General features: G+C 51.8%; 1 protein-coding gene and 1 pseudogene across 7 annotated transcripts in view; one reads left to right on the top strand and one right to left on the bottom strand.

The window, feature by feature from the left end:
• ARHGEF10 (Rho guanine nucleotide exchange factor 10) overlaps window positions 1-23,576 on the bottom strand; it is a 143,136-nt gene that overhangs the window by 9,925 nt on the left and 109,635 nt on the right. For all 7 annotated transcript variants that reach the window (XM_003902376.4, XM_003902377.4, XM_031669344.1 and 4 more), the window contains 2 exons: window positions 10,874-11,048; window positions 2,366-2,488 (listed from right to left, as the gene is read on the bottom strand). In XM_003902376.4, coding sequence (XP_003902425.1) covers window positions 2,366-2,488; window positions 10,874-11,048 — 298 coding nt within the window. The remainder of the gene's footprint in view (window positions 1-2,365; window positions 2,489-10,873; window positions 11,049-23,576) is intronic.
• Window positions 18,870-19,620, top strand: LOC108587134 (annotated as a pseudogene).

Genomic DNA, 23,576 nt, shown 5'->3' with positions numbered 1-23,576 from the left:
GGGTTCCCTGCACGCCAGCAGTGATGCTGCCCCGGGCATGCCCCCAGGAGGAGCTTCTGCAGAGCCAGCCACACAAATATTCAGAGGCTTGATGTGTAATGCAAATGGGTAGCACCTAGCTACCCATCCAGAGAAACACAGTGAGTGCACCTCCTTTCAGGAAACACCCAGCTATCCACCCAGAGAAACCCGTACAGTGAGGGCGCGCCTCCTTTCAGGAAGCACCTAGCTACCCGTCCAGAGAAACACGGTGACAGTGCACCTCCTTTCAGGATGCACCTGGCTATCCATTCGGAGGAACACAACGAGTGCACCTCCTTTCAGAGGCAGGCTGCAGGCAGGGAGAGGAAAGTGCTGCAGATGTGGCACCAGCAGGGACCGGCCCCAGCAATGCCGAGAGAAAAAGCAACAGAGGCTGCGCGCACCATGGGACAGCTACAGAAAAGTGCAAAAACAGGAGAGGTGAAAAGAACCCTTTAAGATAGACACTGGTACAAGTACAGAGGAGAACCAAAGGAATAACTGATGTAAAACTGAGCAGTGTCGTTTCCTAGGGTGTGAGCGGAGACAGCTGAGGCTGAGAAGGGGCGGCTGAGGCTCAGTGTGTGAGTCGCGGCCCCTTCTGAGCTGGGCACAGGCATGTGGCCTCTTCTCATTACCAGGTAAACTGTGAAACTGTGTGTGATGCACAATTCTATGTATTTACAGGCTGAGTGTCCCTTATCTGAAATTCTTGGGACCACAAGTGTTTTCGTTTTTTTTTAATGTTGGAATATTTGCATTGCACTTGATGGTTCAGCATCCCCAAATCTGAAATCCAAAATCTGAATTCCTCCAATGAGCACTGCCTTTCAGCGTCACATCCACACAGAATTTGGAGCATCTGAGGCCAAGGCAGGCGAATCACTTGAGGTCAGGAGTTCGAGACCAGCCTGGCCAACATGATGAAACCCCATCTCTACTAAAAATACAAAAATTAGCCGGTTGTGGTGGCAGGTGCCTGTAATCCAGCTAATAGGGAGGCTGAGGCAGGAGGATCGCTTGAACCCAGTAGGCAGAGGTTGCACTGAGCTGAGATCATGCCACTGGACTCCGTCCCGGGTGACAGAGTGAGACTCTGTCTCAAAAAGAAAAAAAAAAAAGAATTTAGAGCATTTTGCATTTTGTTTTTGGATTTGGGGATCGCAACACGTATAATCACATAGATCATAATAAAAACATAAATTAGGAAATGAATGGCAAAACTAGAATTCCTTAATCCTTACGGGTGGACCTGCCACAATCTGAGTGCATGGAAGCCACTGCCAGGTCGGCCCGGGAGGAAATCCCAGAAATGGAGTCCGTAGGAATAGTTCTGCTCTAAGAGCTTCCTGCAGAGCATCTTCTCTGTTAGTATATCCCGCTGGGTGACATCATAACCCACATAGAATCTCAGGCCATGGTTTACTGAACTTACAGGACGAGGAGTTTTCCGCGTTACTGCAGGCTCTGCCCACACCACCTCTGCTGGCTGCGTTCTACCCATTACCGGCAATGCCACCATTTTATTAAACGGTCCAATCCCTCATTACGAACTGCAGGTCACCTATTTTGTGCTGTTAAAAATTAAATGCTGTGGCAAATGTCTTTTTTCATCATACTTTGTTCCTACATTAGGCTGTTTCCTGGGCCAGTTCCCTGGATTGGGAATCCTGATTCTAGACACACGAGCATATTTTAAGGCCTCCGATCCCTACTTGGGGACTGGCGTTCCAGAAGGCAGGTATTAGCCAGCCCTGAGCTCCTAATGACATGGCAACAGCACAACGGAGCCTTTTTGGATCCTGGCTTCCTTCTTCACAATATAAAATACAGAAAGGACCGACGGAGATCCCGGCTTCCTTCTTCACAATATAAAATACAGAAAGGACCGACGGAGATCCCGGCTTCCTTCTTCACAATATAAAATACAGAAAGGACCGACGGAGATCCCGGCTTCCTTCTTCACAATATAAAATACAGAAAGGACCGACGGAGATCCCGGCTTCCTTCTTCACAATATAAAATACAGAAAGGACCGACGGAGATCCCGGCTTCCTTCTTCACAATATAAAATTGCTACAGAAAGGAATGACAGAAACTAATTCTGGCATTAAACAGAATAGGAAAACATAAGATTCTCCTTGGACTACTAACGTAAGAAACAGAAAACATATAAATTGGTAATTCCAATTAAACAGTCTACTAAGTCATTATAATACCACGAAAACATACAGATAATCTGAATTGTGTAACAATCCCGGGATGTTAAATCACACTCCGCACTGCTATGCTCTATGAGTCTGCAAGACAGGATGCAGCCACTCAGACTGCAGCTGCCACTCACCGGTCACTTTAGGAATCCCTTGCAGACGTGGGACTGGCAGGGCCACGAGGACTCCCAGGCTGGTGCCGACCATCAGCAATCCGTGGCAGACGAGCAGGCTCGTCACCGACAGCCGCTGGTGCCCTGGGCAGAAAGACATACGAGTGGTTTTGGGTCTGGTTTGTGCAGCGGAGTTGGTGGGGTGGTGAGGGAGCGGTGAGGGAGCTGGAAACCCCACAGGTCTGTCGTGCCACCACCAAACCCCTCAGGGGCAGGATGTGGCACAGGAGTTCCCAAACCCGAGCCCCAGGCTCCTCAACCACACGAGCAAGACAAGGGTCTCAGGGGCATGCCCTGCGTCTGCACCTGGACAGAACAGGCCCGATGCCTGGCCGGGCCTCCTGGGCTGTCGTCTGCATGGCTCTGCTCGGCCCCTTCAGCCCTGAATCAAGCCCCTGGATGAATCTGTCTAAACCTTTTGCTTCCTGGCCGTGTAGCATGTGAGCTCGTGAGCCCCCGACACACGCAGCGGCCTGCGGTTCTTTGGGAGCACAGAGGCCCCTTTACAAGTGAGGAGAGGTCTCAGCGCGCGAGGCTACACTCGAGTAACGGGCCCTCGGCCGCAGCTGGACCCTAGAGGGAACTGAAAGGCCTCTTCAGGGCTCTGTGTGAAGAACAACATCATCACATGGCCTCGGTGCTGGACACAGCAGGGAAACGCCACAGTGGACGGCGGGGTCAGAAGGGCCTTTGAGGCTCTTTGTTAGTTTGGTTTTGATTTGCTTTACAGCCAAGGATCTGAAGCCCAGAGAAACTAAACAGTTTGCTCTGGCCGTGACAAGGCTACAAAGTGGCTGCCAAACAATGTGGGAGACGCATGGCCTATTCCAAGACCCCGCCTCATGGCAGTTACAGGAAGACCCCGCCTCACGGCGGTGACAGGGAACACCCCGCCTCACAGCGGTTACAGAGAAGACCCCGCCTCACAGCGGTGACAGGAAAACCCCGCCTCACAGCGGTGACAGGGAATACCCCGCCTCACAGCGGTGACAGAGAAGACCCCGCCTCACAGCAGTTATAGGGTGGGAGATGCATGGCCTGTTCCAAGACCCCACCTCATGGCGGTTACAGGGTGGGAGATGCATGGCCTGCTCCAAAGACCCTGCCTCACAGCGGTTACAGGAAGACCCCACCTCACTGCAGTGACAGGGAAGACCCCACCTCACGGCAGTTAGAAGAAGACCCCGCCTCACGGCAGTTACAGGAAGACCCCACCTCATGGCAGTTATAGGGTGGGAGATGCATGGCCTGCTCCAAAGACCCTGCCTCACAGCGGTTACAGGGAAGACCCCGCCTCACGGCGGTTACAGGAAGACCCCGCCTCACGGCGGTTACAGGAAGACCCCGCCTCATGGTGGTTACAGGGTGGGTCTGGACTTTCACGTCGTTCCCGGCAACTCTGACACAATCATCAGCATCGCGGCCTTCCAACACAGACAAGATAACCCCAGTGTTTCTCTATTTAGCCCCAAAGCTGAGGAGCACAGAAGGCCAATTTAGCTTGTTCCTGAGAAGCGACGGTGAACACTTAAAAACAGTTTGATTCTTCTTTTCTGTAGACACAGAAGCTCTTTTACATATCCCTGCATTTGACCCAAAGTTCATCTCAGATAAAGAGCATGAAAAACAATCTGACACCAGAGCCAAAGACTCCAAACTGAGGCCAAACAGCCTCCCCCAAAACAGAAACAAAAAACAAAACACACAGAATCTGTATCGACAGGCGTCAAACAGCCTCCTCAGAAAACAAAAAACCCTCACTACAGACAAAGACAGACATTTGGTTCTATTTCTTTTTTTTTTTTTTTTTTTTTTGAGACGGAGTCTCGCGCTGTTGCCCAGGCTGGAGTGCAGTGGCGCGATCTCGGCTCACTGCAAGCTCTGCCTCCCGGGTTCACGCCATTCTCCTGCCTCAGCCTCCTGAGTAGCTGGGACTACAGGCGCCCGCCACCACGCCCGGCTAATTTTTTTGTATTTTTAGTAGAGACGGGGTTTCACTGTGGTCTCGATCTCCTGACCTTGTGATCCGCCCGCCTCGGCCTCCCAAAGTGCTGGGATTACAGGCGTGAGCCACCGCGCCCGGCCTGGTTCTATTTCTAAACACTGATTGATATTATTTTTAAAAGCTCCCTAATATGCACGTCCCAGGAATTCCGAATGTCTGCCTGGCTGCCGTGATGTGGTCAGGGTGATAGTGAATCCACAGTCCTGCACGTAAGCCAGGGCTGTTATTTTCTAAAGCTGATGAAAAACACGGCAGCCGCTTCGAAGCTGACGTGCAGGATTCCCAGCTGCTCCCAAGTGCGATCGCTCGACAACACGGGGAGCAGCCCGGGGCGCGGCCGCAGAGGGAGTGTGGATGCTCTTTCTAGAGCAGCAGTTTGACTCGACGGTAAGTATTTTCAGTGTGAAACATGACTGTCTGATGAGAGAGAAAACCAGTGTGCACACGAGTTCAGCACACAACCTAATCCCGGCCTCCCAGCCCTCCGTGTGGCACTGGGATGGGAAGCAGCCCTGGGGTGGGAGCAGGGATGTGAGATGCTGGGAAGGGGAGAAGCCCCACCTGCGTGCCGGGAAAGGCTGCGGCCGCGTGACTGAAATGCTGGCCCGGCTTCTGGAAGGGCTCCTGTGATGCTGGCCAAAGCTTGCATTTAATAAAAAGGGCAGGCTGGGCGCAGCGGCTCATGCCTGTAATCCCAGCCCTCTGAGAGGCCGAGGCGGGTGGATCCCCTGAGATCAGGAGTTCGAGATCAGCCTGGCCAACATAGTGAAACCCTGTCCCTACTAAAAATACAAAAATAAATAAATAAATAAATAAAATAAAATAAATTAGCTGGGTGTGGTGGGTGCCTGTAATCCCAACTACTCGGGAGGCTGAGGCAGGAGAATCACTTGAACCCGGGAGACGGAGGATGCAGTGAGCTGAGATCGCACCATTACTCCAGCCTGGGCAAAAAAAGCAAAATTTAGTTTCAAATAAATAAATAAATAAAAATAAAATAAAAAATAAAAATAAATAAAAAAGGTAAAAGCAGGTAAAAACCAGACATGAATGTTTTTAACTGGTTTCAAAGTACCCAGGAACTACCTAAGACAGTTAAGTTCCAGAGAGTGGCTTTCCGTTGCGTTTTCCAAGCAGTCTGCCGATTTTTACGTAAGAAATTTTACGTAAGAAAGTTGACTGCCACAGTCACGAGATCATGCGGTCATTTTCCGATTCCAGAGGCTGTGGTGAGTGCCGCTACCCAGGCGTCCCCTGCCCGTCCAGAAGCACCGACAATGACCTAGAACAGGACAGCAGGGTGTGTTCCAGACGGGGCTGGGTCCCGGGAGCTGGAGCCCACGTGAGGTCCGCTGGGAGGTGGGAGGCGCGGCAGCTGAGGTGGTGAACGGTGATGCAGCTGCACAGTGAGGTTGGTCAATGGGTTACAAGCGCGAAGTGGGACTGACTGCACGTGAGCCGCTGCTGGATGGCCACTCCGTCGGGAGCCACCAGGGCCTTCCACAGGCAGCCACAGAGAGACGCATTTCCTGCCCTGGAGGCTGGGAGGGGCTGGGGGTGTAAACGACACCATCCAAGTTCATTCAAATAACCTCAGAGACAGAACAGTGACTGGAAGAAGCAAATACCCCAAGTGTCGGAGGAAATGCTACCAGGGGGATTCACCCTCTGCTCTTCCCAGTCTGGAATACAAACCAAAGGACAGGCCAGGGCCACACAGGCTGCCAAGAGAGGCTGTGGCTCCCAAGTCCTCGGTCTCGTTCCTTAACTCACCATCTTGAGTCCGGTTTCATTGGTGTAGTCCCTGGTCTTTAGAAAAGTTACACTGGTTTTTTTCTTTTTTTTTTTTTTTTTTTTTTTTTTTTGAGACGGAGTCTCGCTCTGTCGCCCAGGCTGGGGTGCAGTAGCTGGATCTCAGCTCATTGCAAGCTCCGCCTCCCGGGTTCCCGCCATTCTCCTGCCTCAGCCTCCCGAGTAGCTGGGACCACAGGCGCCGCCACCTCGCCCGGCTAGTTTTTTGTATTTTTTAGTAGAGACGGGGTTTCACCGTGTTCGCCAGGATGGTCTCGATCTTCTGACCTCGTGATCCGCCCGTCTCGGCCTCCCAAAGTGCTGGGATTACAGGCTTGAGCCACCGCGCCCGGCCCAGTTACACTGGTTTTTTTTGTTGTTGTTGTTTTTTAATGGAAATTTTGGCCATTTTATTTGTTCACATAGTTCCTGGAGGCTCTGTATTCACTCGGTGGAGACTCAGAAAGGTGCAATTTACCACGGGGTCTCAGCACTTTTCCATAAAAAATATCCTCCTTTGAACATGCGGGACAGAGCAGGAAACATCTGCCCGGTGATGTAACCTACTGCAACTGCTCACAACCTAAAAGCTGAGGCGCCGTGAACCCACTTGCCGTGAACTCTGCTCCTTTTTAACTTAGAAAGGTCATGACTGCTCTAACGAACGTGCATGTTAATCACAGGCCTTCATCAACCGTTAGTCTGTGTCAAACCTGATGTAGCTTATGTGAAAGAACGCAAGCTAAATGGTTTTCAGAAGTGAATTCCAAATAGAAGGAGTAAAGCCAGGTCCTTAGCTACAGATTCACGGAGTCCCCAGGGGCCAGCAGGCTGAGACCCCGAGGAAGGAAGCAGGTTTCATCACGCCGTGTGAACTTATACAAAAGGCAGGAGTTATAGTACAGTTTGCTTATTTCAAATTTTGTTGTTTTTCGCTTGGCAAGTCTTCATGTGCAGAAGCTACCTGACTTTTATATTCCAGCAATAGCACAAAAAGATAATTTTATGTCTTATTGCCACACACACACACACACACACACGAAAACCCATTTGAGCATTGTCATGAATACAACTCGAGAATGAAGGTTTTGTGTGTGTGTGAACAGAGCACAGCGGACATGTGTGGGCCTCCAGGAACCATGTTGGATGATGAGGAGGAGAAGAACCCAGGAGTGGTGACGGCCCGGCGACCTCAGCGTCCGTGCGCTTCAGCACCGTATGAATGTGCCCCGACCGGAATGTCTAAACACAGCGTGGAATGCCACAGTGCTTATTTCTATGAAATATATGAAATACTGGCTGAAAGACAAAGACGACGGGACAGAGGAGACGAGAGGAAAGGACTCTCTGGCCTACTCATTCCGTCTGAGTCACAAAATGCAACGAAAATCAGAATCATTTCAGTCTATGCCGCACCGAGGATCTCACAGAGAATCACGGTTGGAAGCATCACAAACAAAGCTGAACTTCTGGTGTCACCGAGGTCGGCTCTAACCCGTGTACCCCTCTCCTACTGAGGAGGCCACGGCGGCCGCAGGCCACAGCCTTGGAGCAGAGAACTGAATGTGGGTAAAGCAGTCAGTGTTCCCCAGAAATCAGTGAGGCTGGAGCTATTTCAAACTTAGTACCGAAATGCTGGAGAACCTGCCAACTACGGGCACGGCGCTCCATCTGGACAGACGCATGCGTTTGCTTTCACGCGGGTCTAAAATGCAGACCTGACTCTGTGTGCAGGAATAAGTAAAGACCCATGATTCAGGGGCCCCCGGAGCAGGGGGCTGAGAGCACACACTGTGGCCGTGCAGAGTCAGCCCAGGATGTTAGAGGGGCCTGGGAGGGTGGGCGCCAGGGGACGGTGGCTCTGCAGAGCCCCACACATCTGCTGGCACCAAGTGAGAGGCTTGTGGTGGGCTTGGGATGGATCCATCATCAGCCGACTGGAAACTATGAGCTGAAGGGTGACAAGTACCAAGGAAGGGAGACTCAGCGCCCAGCCACAACTTCATCATCCAAAACACACAACACAGGCAGCTGCGATTTAGCCAGAATCTGGGTGACCAAGCAGCCGGCAAGGGCCCCGTATCCTGGTTTCTGACCGGCAGGATCAGGCTGGGTGCTCCTGCTTGGAGGGAAGCAGATTAATCCCCAATTTTCCTCCACACATAAGACAGTATCTAAAACAAAACATTAAGAACCTGCCATACAGGAGTGGCTTTCTAAAACGGAAAGCAGCAGCAGGAGGCGCATGAGCAAGAAATATTGGTGCAGTGGGGGTGGGGTATGCAGACGGGGCGGGATGGTGCCATTATGGGGTGCTGAGCCGGGATGAGGGGGTGGCGCCACCATGGGGTGGGGTGTGGGGATTAAAAGGTGGGTGCATGGGATGGGGGTGGGGAGCCCTGACCTGGGGCAGGGGTGACGGGGTAAAGAGCCCGGACTATGGGGTGGGGACTGTGGGGCAAGAGCCCGACCATGGGCAAGTAAGGGACGGGGTGAAGTATCCCGACATGGGGCGGGGGCGGGGATGGGGGCGTTCCGACCAGCGGGGTGGGGGCGGATTGGGGGCGAGTCCTCACGGCGGGATGTGGGGATGGGGGTGGCGCCACCATGGCAAGGGAACAGTAAGGCACGGGTGCCGACAGCGCGGGGGCGGGATGGGGGCCGCGGCGCGGCGCCGATAGTGGGTGGGGTGTGGGGATGGGGTGGGGTAAGCGCTGACTGGCGGGGCAAGTGGAATGGGGCAAGGGCGGTGCCGGACAGTGGGTGGGGGTGGGGATACAAGGCGGTTATTGGTGGGTGGGGAGATCGTGGTGAAGTATGCGCAAAGACAGTGGGTAGGTGCTGGGACAGGGGCGAGGCTGGTCCCCATACAGCCTTCCTATCCCGCGTTGGTTTTTCATACCTGGGCGTTATGCCATATTTTATTAACCGTGCAAGGGTTATTTTATTAAAAAATCAAATTCAAAATACAGACTCCACTCACACTGGCCAGAGCCTTCCCTTCATTAGGAGTTTCTTTCTGATCCTAACCGGAGAGGGATAAACACCAAAGATCCTGCGGGGCCACTGCATTTCCATGGCTGCTCCCGGAACTCTGGAACCAGGGTAACCGTGGGCTGCTCCTCCCCAGAGGGAGGCCTGCGCTGCAGGCAGCCGGGGCGGGATTGGGAGGCTCAGGGGCGCAGCCCACGGGAGGTCGAGGGGAGAGGTTTTTCTCGCAACGCCCTCCTCACCTCCCCTTGTGTACAGAACTTTGAACACACAGACACTCACTGCCACGTGAGAGCTTTGGCAATTACGGATGTGACTTGGTTCTGTCCCAACAACGACAGCCCATTCCTGCAGCAAACATTTGCTCCAGCAGCGAGCGCTCCAAAGAAAACACAAGGTCCGCAGCAGAGCGTCCGTCTGCTTTCTAAGCCACGGGGACTTAACCATTTTGGTTCTCTAAATATAAATCTGCAGGTTACATAAACCTCCTTTTCCTTTTTTTCTCCTCCTTTTCCTCCTTTTCTCCACCAAGAGAAATCTCCTAGAGTATTTTAACAATGACTTGTACAGTTAGCCCGTGAGAAAAGAATGGCTATCATGGACTCACCATGCACCAAATATATTCACCCTCCCACCTCCAATGGGAGTGCGGAGGGGACGCAGCGGCCCCGAGGAACATCCTCAATGCCTCCTCATCCTCCTCATCCTCCCCTTGTCAAAGGACAGCCTCACACCCGTTCTAGAACCGGACCCCTAATCATTGTGGTTTTTTTCAATGTATCATAAATGGCCCGTCATGGACTGATTGTATCTCCCCAAACTTCGATGTCAGCCCTGCCTGCAGTGGGATGGTACGAGGAGGCGGGGCTTTGGGGAGGTGATTAGGGTCAGATGAGATCATGAGGATAGGGTCCCCATGATGGGATTAGCGCCCTTACAGGAAGCAGAGGAGACCCCAGGGCTCTTTTTCCACCACATGAGGCCCCAGTCAGAAGGCAGCAACTGCAAAGCAGGAAGCAGATCCTCCCAGAAACCTGCCCTGCAGGCACCGTGCTCCTGGGCATGCAGCCTCCAGAACGCGGAGGGGCAGCCTCTCTGGCTTGTAAGCCTGCCCATCTGTGGCGTGTGTCACAGCAGCCGAGGGGCACCGAGGCAGAGCCCTTACTTCATGCCCTCCCCTTAAAACTGCAAACATCTTCCAATACTCACCAGCAGGCAAAGAACCAAAACAGCCCTTCCATGGACCCCAGTGTGGCCCCAGGCTACCCATGAAGGAAGCCAGTTGGGCCCCTCCTCATTTCTTTTCTCCACACCCTGCTGCAGGATGATCCTTCCAAAACTCAATGTGTAACGGCCTCCCTCCCTGCCCAGAAACTTCAGTGATACCCACCAGCAATGGGGCATTCACAAACAGCCTCTCCCCAACAGCCCCCCCAGCCGCAGGGAGGCCTCCTGTTCTGCCTTCTTCAGCCTCAGGTCCCGGCTTCCCCAGGGCCTTGTTGTGCCGATAATGAGAAATCGTCTCCCACCCGCTTTGACCTATAGAGATGGCACCGCCACGTGGCTCCTCCCAGCACGTGGCTCCTTCAGGGGCCTCTGTGTCCTGCACCAGGAAGCACTAAGGTGGGCTGATGGTGCTCCGCACCCCCATGCCCATCCCTGGGCCCCGTCCCACCCCTTACCTGGCAGCATGTTGTGAACAGGGGTGGCGATGTTGATGTCCTGCAGGTGCTTGAGAGTTTCCGTGTGAAAAAGGCGGAGTGTGGACCCCGAGGTGAAGGCAATCCAGATGCCGACACCGGCCACGGCCATGTGGGAGATCACCATGCCTTCCTCCTGGTGGGCCTCCAGCTGACCCTGTGAAATCGAGAGAAGGTCAAGTCTGCTGGCCCCATGGAGCGAGTCTGACTGGGACCTGTTGGGTCCGTGCGGTGTCCAGCTGGAGCGCCATTCAGTGGCTGCAACACAGCAGCAGGCTTTGCTCCAATCACAGGCCTCCCCAGCAACCGAACACCAGCAACCCAACTGCCTGCCATTTTAATCATCCTGGCTCCTTCATGAGCCCAGAAAACGGCCACTCTGAAGACACAGGCATGGTGTACCTGCCGAGGGGCCCAGGCCACTGAGCTTGTGTCCAAAAGGAGACACGGGCAGGCAGACAAGAGGCACAGGAGGACCCGAACCGTGGGGACTGATGGAGGAGGCTGATCCATTCCCCCAGGCCCATCAGAACCTGCCCAGAACCTTCCCTGAGGTCTCCAGGCTGTGGCGTGGGTCCCCACCGCCTGCCTGCAGCCCGACCCTGGTTCTGAGTCCATGCCTCCTCTCAGCTCTGCTGTCCTGGACAGGCGCCTTCTACTTCTCCATGCAACCTGGTCCTTCTGGAGCTTCCAGGCTCAGCTGCAGCCCCACAGCTCCAAAAGTGCATCCCAGCAGCCTACTCTGAGGGTTCCCACTGGTGCCTGGGCCTGGGCCCTCGTCACCCCGCAGCCAGCAGGGGCTGCTCACACAGCGACCCCCCGACGTGGCCTCAGGGGCTGCCTGGCACTCAGGCTCTGTGGGATCAGTCCCAGGAGAACTGCCCCCGCCCTGCCCATCAGGGATTGCAGGGGGCAGCAGGGGTGAGGGCTGGGACGAAGCTTAGAGACACTGTGTGCCCCAGGAACCAGCAGCCTCACAGCTCTTGAAATTAAAGAAACTCACGATCCTGCACAATTATCTAAAGTAAAGTGATGAAACTCATAAAAACCCACAGGAAACCACCAGACTGACATCTCCGCCCTATGAGTTGTCCCACAATCTGAGAATAAGAGAAAAGACGACGGCCCCCATGGTGGAGACTGCTGACTCCACGCACATGCCCCGTGGCACCAAACCCCACCCTGCAGCACCAAGCTGCACCCAGAGCCCACTGGGCAGGAACTCAGGGATGCGACTTCAGTGGTTGGCAGATCCCATCTCCCGTGGTATTGCCTCTTGTTTCAGTTGAGATTCCATCAGGAGCGGATGGTAGAGGAGGGCCCCAGCCTACACAGGAACATTGCAGGGCCTGAGAGCGATGCCATCTGAGGAGGGGGCTGTGTCCTCAGGCTGGGCACGCAGGGGTTGGGGTCCCAGGGAGGCGATACGATGTGGGAGGCTGGGGTCCCCAGGGAGGCGACACGGTGCGGGAGGCTGGGGTCCCCAGGGAGGCGACACGGTGCGGGAGGCTGGGGTCCCCAGGGAGGCGACGGTGCGGGAGGCTGGGGTCCCCAGGGAGGCGACAGGGTGCGGGAGGCTGGGGTCCCCAGGGAGGTGACACGGTGCGGGAGGCTGGGGTCCCCAGGGAGGTGACACGGTGCGGGAGGCTGGCCCACACGGCCCCAAGTCCCATCACTGTGGATCTGGAGCGGGCTCCCCATCTGACTGTCCACCCCCTGGAGCAAACTGGAACCTCTCCAGGTCCCCTGATATGAAGTGAAGGCCCTGCTTCTAAAATGCCCATTCTAGAGTCAGTCGTATAAATGCCTCTTGCCATATGCCCGTAGTTTCCTCATAGAAAATTTCTTCGATAATCACAAGTTGAATTTAAATATTTGTCAATGGGAAGGAACTGGTGCTCACAATTGCGAAGGAGTCTGCGTCACTGACTTGTGACTTGGTTCCTATGCAGAGAACCCAGCTCCTACCCCTCAGCGGAACACGAATCTCGCACACAAAGATCCCAAGTGTTTTATGAACTGAAGCTTCACAGGCTCTTCACTGTCTAAACGATCTGGGCTGTGCGGCGTGGGAGAAAGAGCATCTGCCTGGGGGTTGGGAAGTCTGGGTTCTCATTCCAGATGGTTCTAGCGCGGGTGCTTTTGATCCCTCCTCCCTCTGTCTTGGCCTCCTGCGTGATAGAGGAGAAGGCGTGCAGGCCCACACTCCCCTGACACTCCACCTCCAATCCGGTCTCCTCCTGGCACTGGCTCCTTCCTGCCCCGCTCCTCGCCCTCCTCCTGGCACGGGGCCCTGCCTCTCCTGGCTTCTGTCATTCAGCCCCAAAGCATGTACAAGTCTCACTCATCTTAAATTAAAAAGAAAAAGAGGGAAAAAGGAAAGGAAGAAAAGCCGTGTGCCCCTTTCTGGCTGGGCTGTGCGGTTCCCCCTCCTCCTGCCTGTGCTAGGCAGGCCGCTCCCAGCAGCCATCGTTGGAGACAGCTCCTCCACCTGCTTCAGGCTGACACCTGCTAACTTCCCAGCTACCTCCAAAACTGCCACCTCCTTTTGAAAATACTGAGCTATAATTCACATATCATGAAGTTCACCCTTCTATAGGGTGCAATTCTGTTTTTTAGTATATTCAGAAAGTTGCCAACCTTCACCACTCTTGAATTCCAGAACATTTCATCATCCTCATGCCCCCTTCCCCAGCCCCGGACAACCACTCATCCATGTTCTGTCTCTGGATTTGCCTGTTCCAACATTTCATATAAACAAAATCCTACAACGTTCGGCCTTTTGCGTCTGGCTTCTTTCTCTGAATTTGGCGTTTTCCAGGTACATCTACTTGGTGGCTTGAGTCGGGGCTTCCCTCCTTTCCATGGCTGAATCCAGTGTCTGTGTATGAAGGAACCACATTGTTTGTCCATTCACGAGTTCCTGGGCATCTGGGCTGCATCCGCTTTTTGACTATAAATAACCCTGCTATGGTCAATCGTGTCTACATGAATATCAGGTTCTTCTAAATCTACACCTACGACTGGAAATGCTGGGTCACCTGGTCGTGCCATGAGTTACTTTCTGAAGAAATCACAAACTGTCTTCCCAGAAATTGTACCATTCTGCATTCCCACCAGCAAGTAAGAGTCTCCCAGCGTCCTCACGTGCTCTCCCGTGCGTGCTGGCTCCACTGACAACATTATTCCTGCCATCCCAGTGTGTGACAGACACAGCGCCTCATTGTGGTTTCACGCCATGATTCCCTAACAAGCAACAATGCTGACCATCTTCTCATGTGCTTATGGGTCGACTGTAAATCTTTGGAGAAATATCCATTCAGTTCCCTTGGCTTTAATAGGGTTAGTTTTCTTTTTATTAAGTCCTAAGAGTGTGCTAGATGCTCTGCATACCAGATCCTTCTCACATGAGCTGTACGTATTTTCTCCCACTCTGTGGGTTGTCTTTTTCACTCCCTTGATAGTGTCCTTTGAAGCAAAAAGGTTTTAATTTTAATGAAGCCCAAGGTATCTTATTTTTCCACATTGCTTGCTTGTGCTTGAGGTGTCAGATCTAAGAAACCACTGTCTAGTTCAAAATCATGAGGATTTACTCCTATTTCTTTTAAGGGGTTTATAGTTTTAGCTCTTACATTTACGTTTTAATTCACTTGAGACAATTTTGTATGTGGTGTGAGGCAGGGATCCAGCTTCATTCTTCTGCACATGGATACCCAGTTGTGCCAGCAGCACCTGTTGAAGAGGCCATTCAATATTCAAATGGAATAGTTTTGGCACTGTTGAAAATTTTGTGACCACAGACGCATGTGGTCTCCGGTCTGTGTCACTGATGTATGTGTCTGTGTGGTAAAATCTGAAATTAGGAAGTGTGAGCCTCCAATTTTGTTGTTTTTCTAGATTATTTTGGCTCTTCTGGATCCCCTGCACTTCCAGATGAATCTCAGGATATGCTTGTCAAGTTTTGCTGAAAAAAAAATTAAAAAGCAGTGGAAATTTTGGTAAGAATTGTGTTGAATCTGCAGATCCATTTGGGGACTGTTTTCTTCTTAACAATAGTATGTCTTCCAATCTATGAACACAGGATGCCTTCCCATTTATTTAGGTATTCTTTAATTTCTTTGAATGATGTCTTGTAGTTTTTAGTGTATAAATCTTGCATTTTTTGATTAAAAATTTCTCTAAGTATTTTTCTTTTTGACAGCATTATAAATGAAGTTGTTTTCTTTGTCTCATTTTCAGGTTGTTTGCTGCTAGTGTACAGAAATTTAATTGATTTTTGTATACCGATCTTGTGCCCTCTAACTTTGCTCAACCTGTTTATTAGTCGAGTAGTTTTACTGTGGATTCCTCAAAATTTTCTACATACAAGAGGATATCATATGCAAATGCAACTTTACTTCTTCCTCTCATCTGAGTCCTCCAGCTTTTTTCCCTTGTCTAATTGCTCTGGCAGATCCTCCATAGAATAGGCAGATCCTCCATGCGAATAGAAATGGTAGAAGCCATCCTTGTCTTGTTCTTGATCTTCAGGGGAAAACTTTTCTTCTTTAACCATAAAGTACGATGTTAGCTGTGAGTTTTTTGTAGATGCCCTTTGGCAGGTGGAGGAAAAGTCACTTTCTAGTCTTAGTTTGAGTGTTTTTATCATAAAAGGGTGATAAATTCTGTCAAGTACTTTTTGTGCATCAATTGAGATGATCGTGTTTTTTCCCCCCATTATTCTGTTAATGTGATGCATTCCACTGATTGATTTTCACGTCCTGAACCACCTTTGCATTTTAGGAATCTATCTCATTTTTCCAGGGTACACAATCCTTTCAGTTTGCTGTTGATCTCACTTTGCACATCTTCCGTGGAGGATTTTTGCATCCATGCTCACAGTGGATACTGGTCTGTGGTTTTCTTGTCGTGTCTTTGGTATCGGGGTCATGCTGACTGCAGAGTGAGTAGGAAGTGTTGCTCCCTCCTCGTCAATATTTTTGGAGAGTTTGGGAAAGAGTGCTGTTAATTCTTTTTTAAGATGTTTGGTTAGAATTCACCAGTGAAGCCATCTGGTCCTGGGCTTTTTGTTGTTGTTCAGAAGTTTGTGATTACTGATTCAATTTCCTTACTAGTTTTAGGTCTATTCAAATGTTCTATTTCTTCATGATTCAGTTTTGGTAGTTTGTGCCACTCTAGAGTCTGTCCATCTCGTCTAGATTATCTAATTTGTTGGCCACCTGCTGCCTGTTTCACGCACAAGTCTCCATCATAGCTGGTTTCTTGAGCCAGTTCAGAATAAAGCAGAAATTACTCCCTGGAAAACTGTTTGGGGCAGAGGAAGGCGACTTCCATAGAGAGGATTTTAAAAAGCAAAACAAACAACCGTGGCGTACGAGGGAACTCTGGTGTGACTAGAGAATAGACGAGTGACGCTTCTTTCTTTCCTCGGGCTGTTGACTCTTTCACAATCACGATCCAAACTTCTGGAAAGATGATTTTAGAAAAACCAAACCGTGCCGGGCGTGGTGGCTCACGTTTGTAATCCCAGCACTCTGGGAGGCCGAGGCGGGCGGATCACGAGGTCAGGAGATCAAGACCATCCTGGCTAACACGGTGAAACCCTGTCTCTACTAAAAATACAAAAAATTAGCCGGGCATCGTGGCAGGCGCCTATAGTCCCAGCTCCTCGGAAGGCTGAGGCAAGAGAATGGTGTGAACCCGGGAGGCGGAGCTTGCAGTGAGCCAAGATCGCGCCACTGCACTCCAGCTTGGGCTACAGAGCAAGGCTCCGTCTTAAAAAAAAAAAATAAATAAATAAATAAAATAAAACCAAACCCATGGTTTGTTGGGCCTCAGTCCCAGAGTTTTTAACCCAGCACAACCTCCTTGGTTCTAGTACCCAAGCGTCTCACACCCCATTACACTTCTGGCAAAATACTCTTCTGAAAACAAATTTTGAAATCTGTTCCACGCTGAAAACCCTTCAATGGCTCAGCACTGTCTGCAGCAAAAGTGCTGTTTAAAAGAAAACTACACAGAACTCTGCTCCAGGAAGTCAAGTCAAAGGCGGCTACCTTCAGGGGCATGGGGATGTCTGCACTGCCCATGCTTCCCCCCAACCCCCGTGAGCTGAGCCAGTGACAGGACCCAAGCTCTTCGTCCCCTACTGCGCTCGCAGACCCACCCTCTGCGTCCAGCAGCCCCTTGGGGACCAGTAGTCTCGAAGCCTGATGCATCTCTCCCTCTCTGAGGGGCCATCCTGGTTTTTCTCTTAGTGAATCCCTCCTTACCCTCAACCAGCCAGCTGCACGGGCACAATCCCTAGGCAGCTGCCGAGAGCCCTGTGCCTACAGGGACGCATGCCTGGCTTGACACTTTGCTGCTGCCGTTGTGAAATTCGTAGTAACTGTGGGATGCAGGGCCCCTGGATATAGGCTCACTGTGCCAGCCTGAGGCCTGGAGGGAGTGTTGCCCCCGAAACTTCCACAGCACCCTCACTCACGCTGGCAGCCCAGCCGTCCTGGGACGGAGAGCCGGGCCTGTGTTGTCAATGTCTCAACCATCTTGGTTATTTATTTTGCAATGCTAGGTAATTTTATATTTGCTATGTTTCTGCTGAGGGATGCAGATTATACATGTTACCTAAAGCACCGATGCTGCTGGCTTCCTTCTGCCTGTTCTCGGAAAACAAGAACACAAATACATCTCTCAACGTCAGCCCTGTTCTGTGCATTCAAAGTGTTCTAAGCAGTGCCAGCTATGATCTCAAGCCAGGCCCTCGTAATCCTCCAGCGCATTCCACATGCCTGGGGCCCCCTAAAAATCATGTTCCAGAGTGCCCTGGGGGTCTCTGGGGACTATCTCCACGGTGTTCGGGGGTCTCTGGACCGACATTTCACGTGTTCAGGGTCTCTGGGGACCTACATTCCAGAAGTGCTCCGGGGTCTCTGGGACCACATTCCACAGTGTTCGGTCTCTGGGGACCGCTGACCCATGGTGTTCAGTCTCTGGGGACCTACATTCCAGAGTGTCTGGGGGTCTCTGGGGACCAAGGGTCTCCACGGGTACTGGGGTCTGGGACCGGCATTCCCACGGTGTTCGGGGGTCTCTGGGGACCGACGTTCCACGGTGTTCGGGGGTCTCTGGGGACCGACATTCCACGGTGTTCGGGGGTCTCTGGGGACTGACATTCCATGGTGTTCGGGGGTCTCTGGGGACTGGGACTCCAGTGTTCGGGGGTCTCTAGGGACTGGGATCCAACAGTGTTCGGGGATCTCTGGCCTCTTCTGCTGACCTGGGCCTGTTGTTTTATTTTCTATGTTTAGATATAGGGTCTTGCTATGTTGCCCAGGCTAGCCTTGAACTCCTAGCCTCAAGCAGTCCTCCTGCCTCAGCCTCCCGAGTGGCTGGGATTACAGGTGTGAGCCACCGTGCCCGCTTAGGCCTGTTTTGTTGCCCTGTGTCTCTTTCTACACAATGACAAGAATTAAATCCCTATGAGAAAAAATGCATTGCTGCAGAAAATCACTATGTTGCACTATTTAGGTCATCTTTAATATCTCACCTATTTTATTATTTCATTCTGTTTTTCCCTTCAGTAGAGGATGGGGGCAAGAAAACGTTTTCCTCTCTTTCTTTCCTTCCATCTGTCTTCAGTCAAAGAGCACTGCATGTTGTAGAAACTCAAGAGTGAGGAAGAAGAGGTTTGCACTTCAAGCAGCTGTAGTCATTCAACTGAAAGGAGCTGTGACTCAAGCTTCTAGGCAACAGACCTGTCCAGGCAATGCCCCCCAGAAATCCAGAATGATTCTCCCTTTCCTAAATGTCAGATCCCTCAGCACTACATCCGTGTTCCTAACACTATGAGATTTAAACAGCAATTGGACAAACACAGGGTAAAGGGCCATTTGCAGTTGGGGAAAAAGAGATACTTCCCTTCCCCTAAAGTGTCCAGGGGACTGTGACCGGCACCGTGCGGCGGCTCAGCATCCACGGCATGTCTTCCCATCTGCTCCTGACGGCGCTGACAGGCAGGTGGGTGCCCCCTGCCACGTCGCGGGTGCTGCACCAAGCACCTGGCTCGGCATCTCCACTGGTTTGCCCAGTGCTGCTTTGTTATGGTGCCAGAGCTGGGACGGGGGCCAGCCACCCCCACTGGTAACAAGGCTGGCTCCTCCACCGGCCCAGTCACTCCAGGAGCGCCGAAGCCTCAGAGCCTCAGGTGCTTTTTTCTTCCAAATACAGCTGGCGTCTCCCAACCCGCTCAACCCAAGCTCAGATCGCAGGCAGCTCCCAGGCCAGCACTGTTCTGAAGCATATGGTCATTCGGGACGGATCCCCCCGCAGCTGCTGCCCCCGCTGTCAGCAGGGCGGACGCACACCCGGGGCTCGGATCCTGCAGGCTCAGGTCCTGCGGGCTGCACCCGCCCCTGGCCACAGTTTCCCTGCACAACGGGAACGGCAGGATGAACTTCATGTTTTCAGAGAGAGCAGATTTTTGCTTCTTTCTAAAAATGCATTTAGTTATTTTGGTACTGAAAATGCAAGGACACAGCCCTATATCTGGATCCAAACACATTGCTTCTCTCTGAGTCTTCGAGATTTACAGCATATAAATTACAAGCAGCCTGAGAAAGGGGAATTACCCCCAGCTGTCAGCTCAGACAACCGAGGCCCAGGTAGGTGGCTGATCCAAGATCACTGGATACTATATGGCTGAGCTAGGATGTAAACCTTGCGCCTCTGTATTACAGAGTTACTGGGATGGCTGTACTGAAACCCTGTGCCTCTGTATTACACAGTTACTGGGATGGTTGTACTGAAACCCTGTGCCTCTGTAATACACAGTTACTGGGATGGCTGTACTGAAACCCTGTGCCTCTGTATTACACAGTTAGAAGGACGGCTGTACTGAAACCCTGTGCCTCTGTATTACAGTTACTGGGATGACTGTACTGAAACCCTGTGCCTCTGCATTACACAGTTACTGGGATGGCTGTACTGATGGGGTACAAGGGCTGTGGACAAGCTCAGGAACGGTGCTGGCCTGCCTGGCAGCACTAGCTAATCCCTGGCTCCACGCAACACTGAAGGCTTCTCGTTCTCTGGGCATGTGAAATAAGAAGTGCCAGATGGATATGAAAAGTAACAGGAACAATACTGCCAAAATTCATCTAACATATACCCCGACCTTCCTGTCCAGCTATTTTCCATCCCTGTCTAGCAGGCCGGGTCTCGAAGGATGTGGAGAGGCTGTGTCAAAAACAGACACACATACGGGAATGCTATTCACGATCCATGGCAGAGCGTTGGCCTCCAGGAGGCTCAGGACCCAGGTCCCATCTTCACCTTGCCCCAAGGTGGACCTCGCATCCCTAACCAGACCCAGGTCTGCAGGGGCCAGCCGGAGAGCCCTTTCCTGGCTGAAGACGGCATTAGCCCGCATCCCGCCGTGCCTGCCAGCCAAAGCGGCATCCACGGGGCAGCTCAGGAGCCACTTTCCCTCTGAGACGACAGAGGGCGCAGCCTAGGCACGTCCTGAAACCGGTCTCATGAGGGTGTGCTCTGAGACGACAGAGGGTGTAGCCTAGGCACGTCCTGAATCTGGTCTCATGAGGGTGTGCAAATGTGATTCATGAAATAACCAGCAAAATGTCCTAAAGTTCCTAACCCGGGGAACTGGTTCATCCCTCCTAACGATGGTCTAGACAAGTATTTTCAGAAGCTCTTAATACCGTTTCTTTCTGGATTTGTGACGATCTCATCATTAGAACGTCTTCACAGCCTTCAAAGAGATGAAATTAGACCCCTCGCCCCAACTGAAGACATTCTTTCCTGTGACCTTTTGTGTGAGGATCAAAGGAATTTTTTTTTTTCTTTTGAGACAGGGTCTTCCTCTGACCCAGGCTGGAGTATAGCAGTGCAATCTTGGCTCACCGCAGCCTCGACTTCCTGGGCTCAAGTGATCCTCCCACTTCAGCCTCCCAAACATCCGACAGATGTGCACTACTGTGCCCAGCTAATTTCTATGTTTTTTGTAGAGATGGGGTTTTGCCATGCTGCCCAGCCTGGTCTTGAACTCTTGAGCTCAAGCAATCTACCCATCTTGGTCTCCCAAAGTGCTGGAATTACAGGTGTGAGCTGCTGTGCCCAGCCCAAAGGAATTTTCAATGATGAGTTGGTCCATTTTATTGGCTGAAAACACACCATTGTTATCCCAGTTTGTTTAGGGACAGTGGGGTCAAGAGATGGCCATGAACAGACAGTAAAAAAGTAAGAGCGCAACCTCATGATAAATACCACATATGACATGACTGAAAAATGCAAGTGTGAGAGGAAGTATGTAGCCTTTTCCTCATCACTTCAGGAATGTCTGTCCAACTGCACACACACACGCTGGCATGTCACACAGCCACTGACAACAGCAGACGCGGGTGGGCTCACCAGGCACCGCAGCCTCCCTGGGAGTGAGCTCGGACAGTGTTCTGCAGCCTGCTTGCCCACATGTGCCCCTATGGGCGTGCATTTAGGAACACCCACAAGGAGAGTGTGGGCCTCCTCCCGCTGCCTGAGCTCACCCGCTCCGTGGGGCACAGATGACCTCATTTCCCCAGCTCCTCCCATCCGCATGCATTTAGGACACTCCCAAGTGTTTGTGATGCCAACAAGGCTGCAATGGACAAGCTCCTCTGTGGAGTGGATTTCTCTAGGGTGGGGAGCCGCCGGGAAGATGTTATGAACCGCAGTGCTAACTGGTAACAGGTGGGTGCCCTCCAGAGGGGTTGCCCTAAGGCCCTGTGGTCCCGAGGGCCCTGTGCCCCACATTCCAACCGGGTCACGCTTAGCATTTACCTTCTGTCAATCTGAAGAAATGGCATCATGAGGACCAGTGGTTGCTGGGACGGCGGGAGGGAGGGCTGAACAGAGAGCAGAGGATGTCCAGGGCAGTGAACCCACTCTGCGCGATGCTGTAGTGGTGAACAATGCTACGATACATTTGCCCAAAACCACAGAACCACGGCACCAAGCATAAGCCCCTGGTGGACCCTGAGTGATGAGGGACTGTGGACCCTGGCCAATGATGTCAGGCCCCTCTGAGTGGTGAGGGACTGTGGACCCCAGGCAATGATGTCAGGCCCCCCTGAGTGGTGAGGGACTGTGGACCCCAGGCAATGATGTCAGGCCCCTGAGAGTGGTGAGGGACTGTGACCCCAGGCAATGATGTCAGGCCCCCTGGAGTGGTGAGGGACTGGACTCCTAAATGATGTCAGGCCCCCCTGAGTGGGTGAGGGACTGTGGACTCCAAGCAATGCATGTCAGGCCCCCCTATGGTGAGGGACTGTGACCCCAGGCATGGATGTCAGGCCTCTGAGTGGTGAGGGACTGAGACTGCCTGAGACCAGACCCCGAGGAGCCGAGACCAGAGATGTCAGCCCCCGAGTGCAGGGACTGTGGGACCCCAAGCAATGATGTCAGGGCTCCCCTGAGCGGTGGAGGGACTGTGGACTCCTACCCCAACATACAGCCCCATGGGCTCACTGATCAGAACAAACCACCACCTTGCACGCCCAAGGGGGTCGGGGGCCGGTGTGTGTGTAGGGGGAGGGGTACATGGAAAATTCCGCACTTTTCATTCAATTTTGCAGTGAACTTAAAACTGCTCTAAAAATAAAGTTTATTAATAAAACAGTGCCTTTGTTTTAATGTTAGCTGCTAAACGAAAGCAAGCCATATGTGTATGAGTTTATTGTTTGCTTCTTCTTGAGAGTTGCTCATTCATGTCCTCGAAGACTCGGGTTGGTTATCTTTTTCGTAGTTCAATAAGAAATCTTTGTATTTTAAGAACATTAATTCTTAGTCATATATACAGGAAATTTTTTCCCAATTTTTCCTCCATAAGTATTTCATACACATATTTCAATGTGAAAAAAGTTATTAAACTGTACCATTTTATTTATTATGGTAACGTCTGGGTTTGTGGCATGTTTGGAGAGGCTTTCCCCATTGCAAAGTAATAAAACTATTCTACTGCTTTTTATCTTAGAGGCTTATAGTTTCGTTTTCATGTTGAAATTCCCATGCATCTGGAGTGTTAGAGGAGAGGGCCAGCTCTGCGTTTTCCAAATGCCTGCCCACTTATCTCCTGATTCTTTGGTGAATGATCCAAAGCCCACTGAATTTAAATGTCACCTCAATCAAATGCGAATTTTCCCTAAGTCCTGGAGGACTCTACAGGTTCATACTGAACACATTTCTTAAAGCAATGTTTCTTTTACTTAGCAGGTAACCAGTGAACACAGCTAACTGGTTAAAAAATGGTTAGTTGAATTTTCTTGCTAATCTCATCTTTCTGAGCAAAATCCAGAAGGGATTTTCTTTTCCTTTCCCTTTTTTTTTTTTTTTTTTTTTGAGACAGGGTCTTGCTCTGTCACCCAGGCTGGAGTGCAATGGCAAGAATTCAGCTCAATGAAGCCTGGACCTCCCGGGCTCAAGTGATGCTCTTGCCTCAGCCTCCCAAGTACTTGGGACTACAGGTGCGCACCACCACATCCAGTACCGGCGCGCACTGCCATACCTAGCTAATTTTTTTATAGGGACAGGGTCTCACTTTGTTGCCCAGGCTGGTCTGGAACTCCTGAGCTCAAAGGATCTTCCAACCTCGGCCTCCCAAAATGTTGGCATTACAGGCGTGAGCCACCGTGCC

This window comes from Papio anubis, chromosome 8 (assembly GCF_008728515.1).
Source record: "Papio anubis isolate 15944 chromosome 8, Panubis1.0, whole genome shotgun sequence".
Taxonomy (NCBI): domain Eukaryota; kingdom Metazoa; phylum Chordata; class Mammalia; order Primates; family Cercopithecidae; genus Papio; species Papio anubis.
The sequence above is the reverse complement of the archived record's forward strand: the minus strand, read 5'-3'. Positions and strand labels throughout refer to the sequence as shown.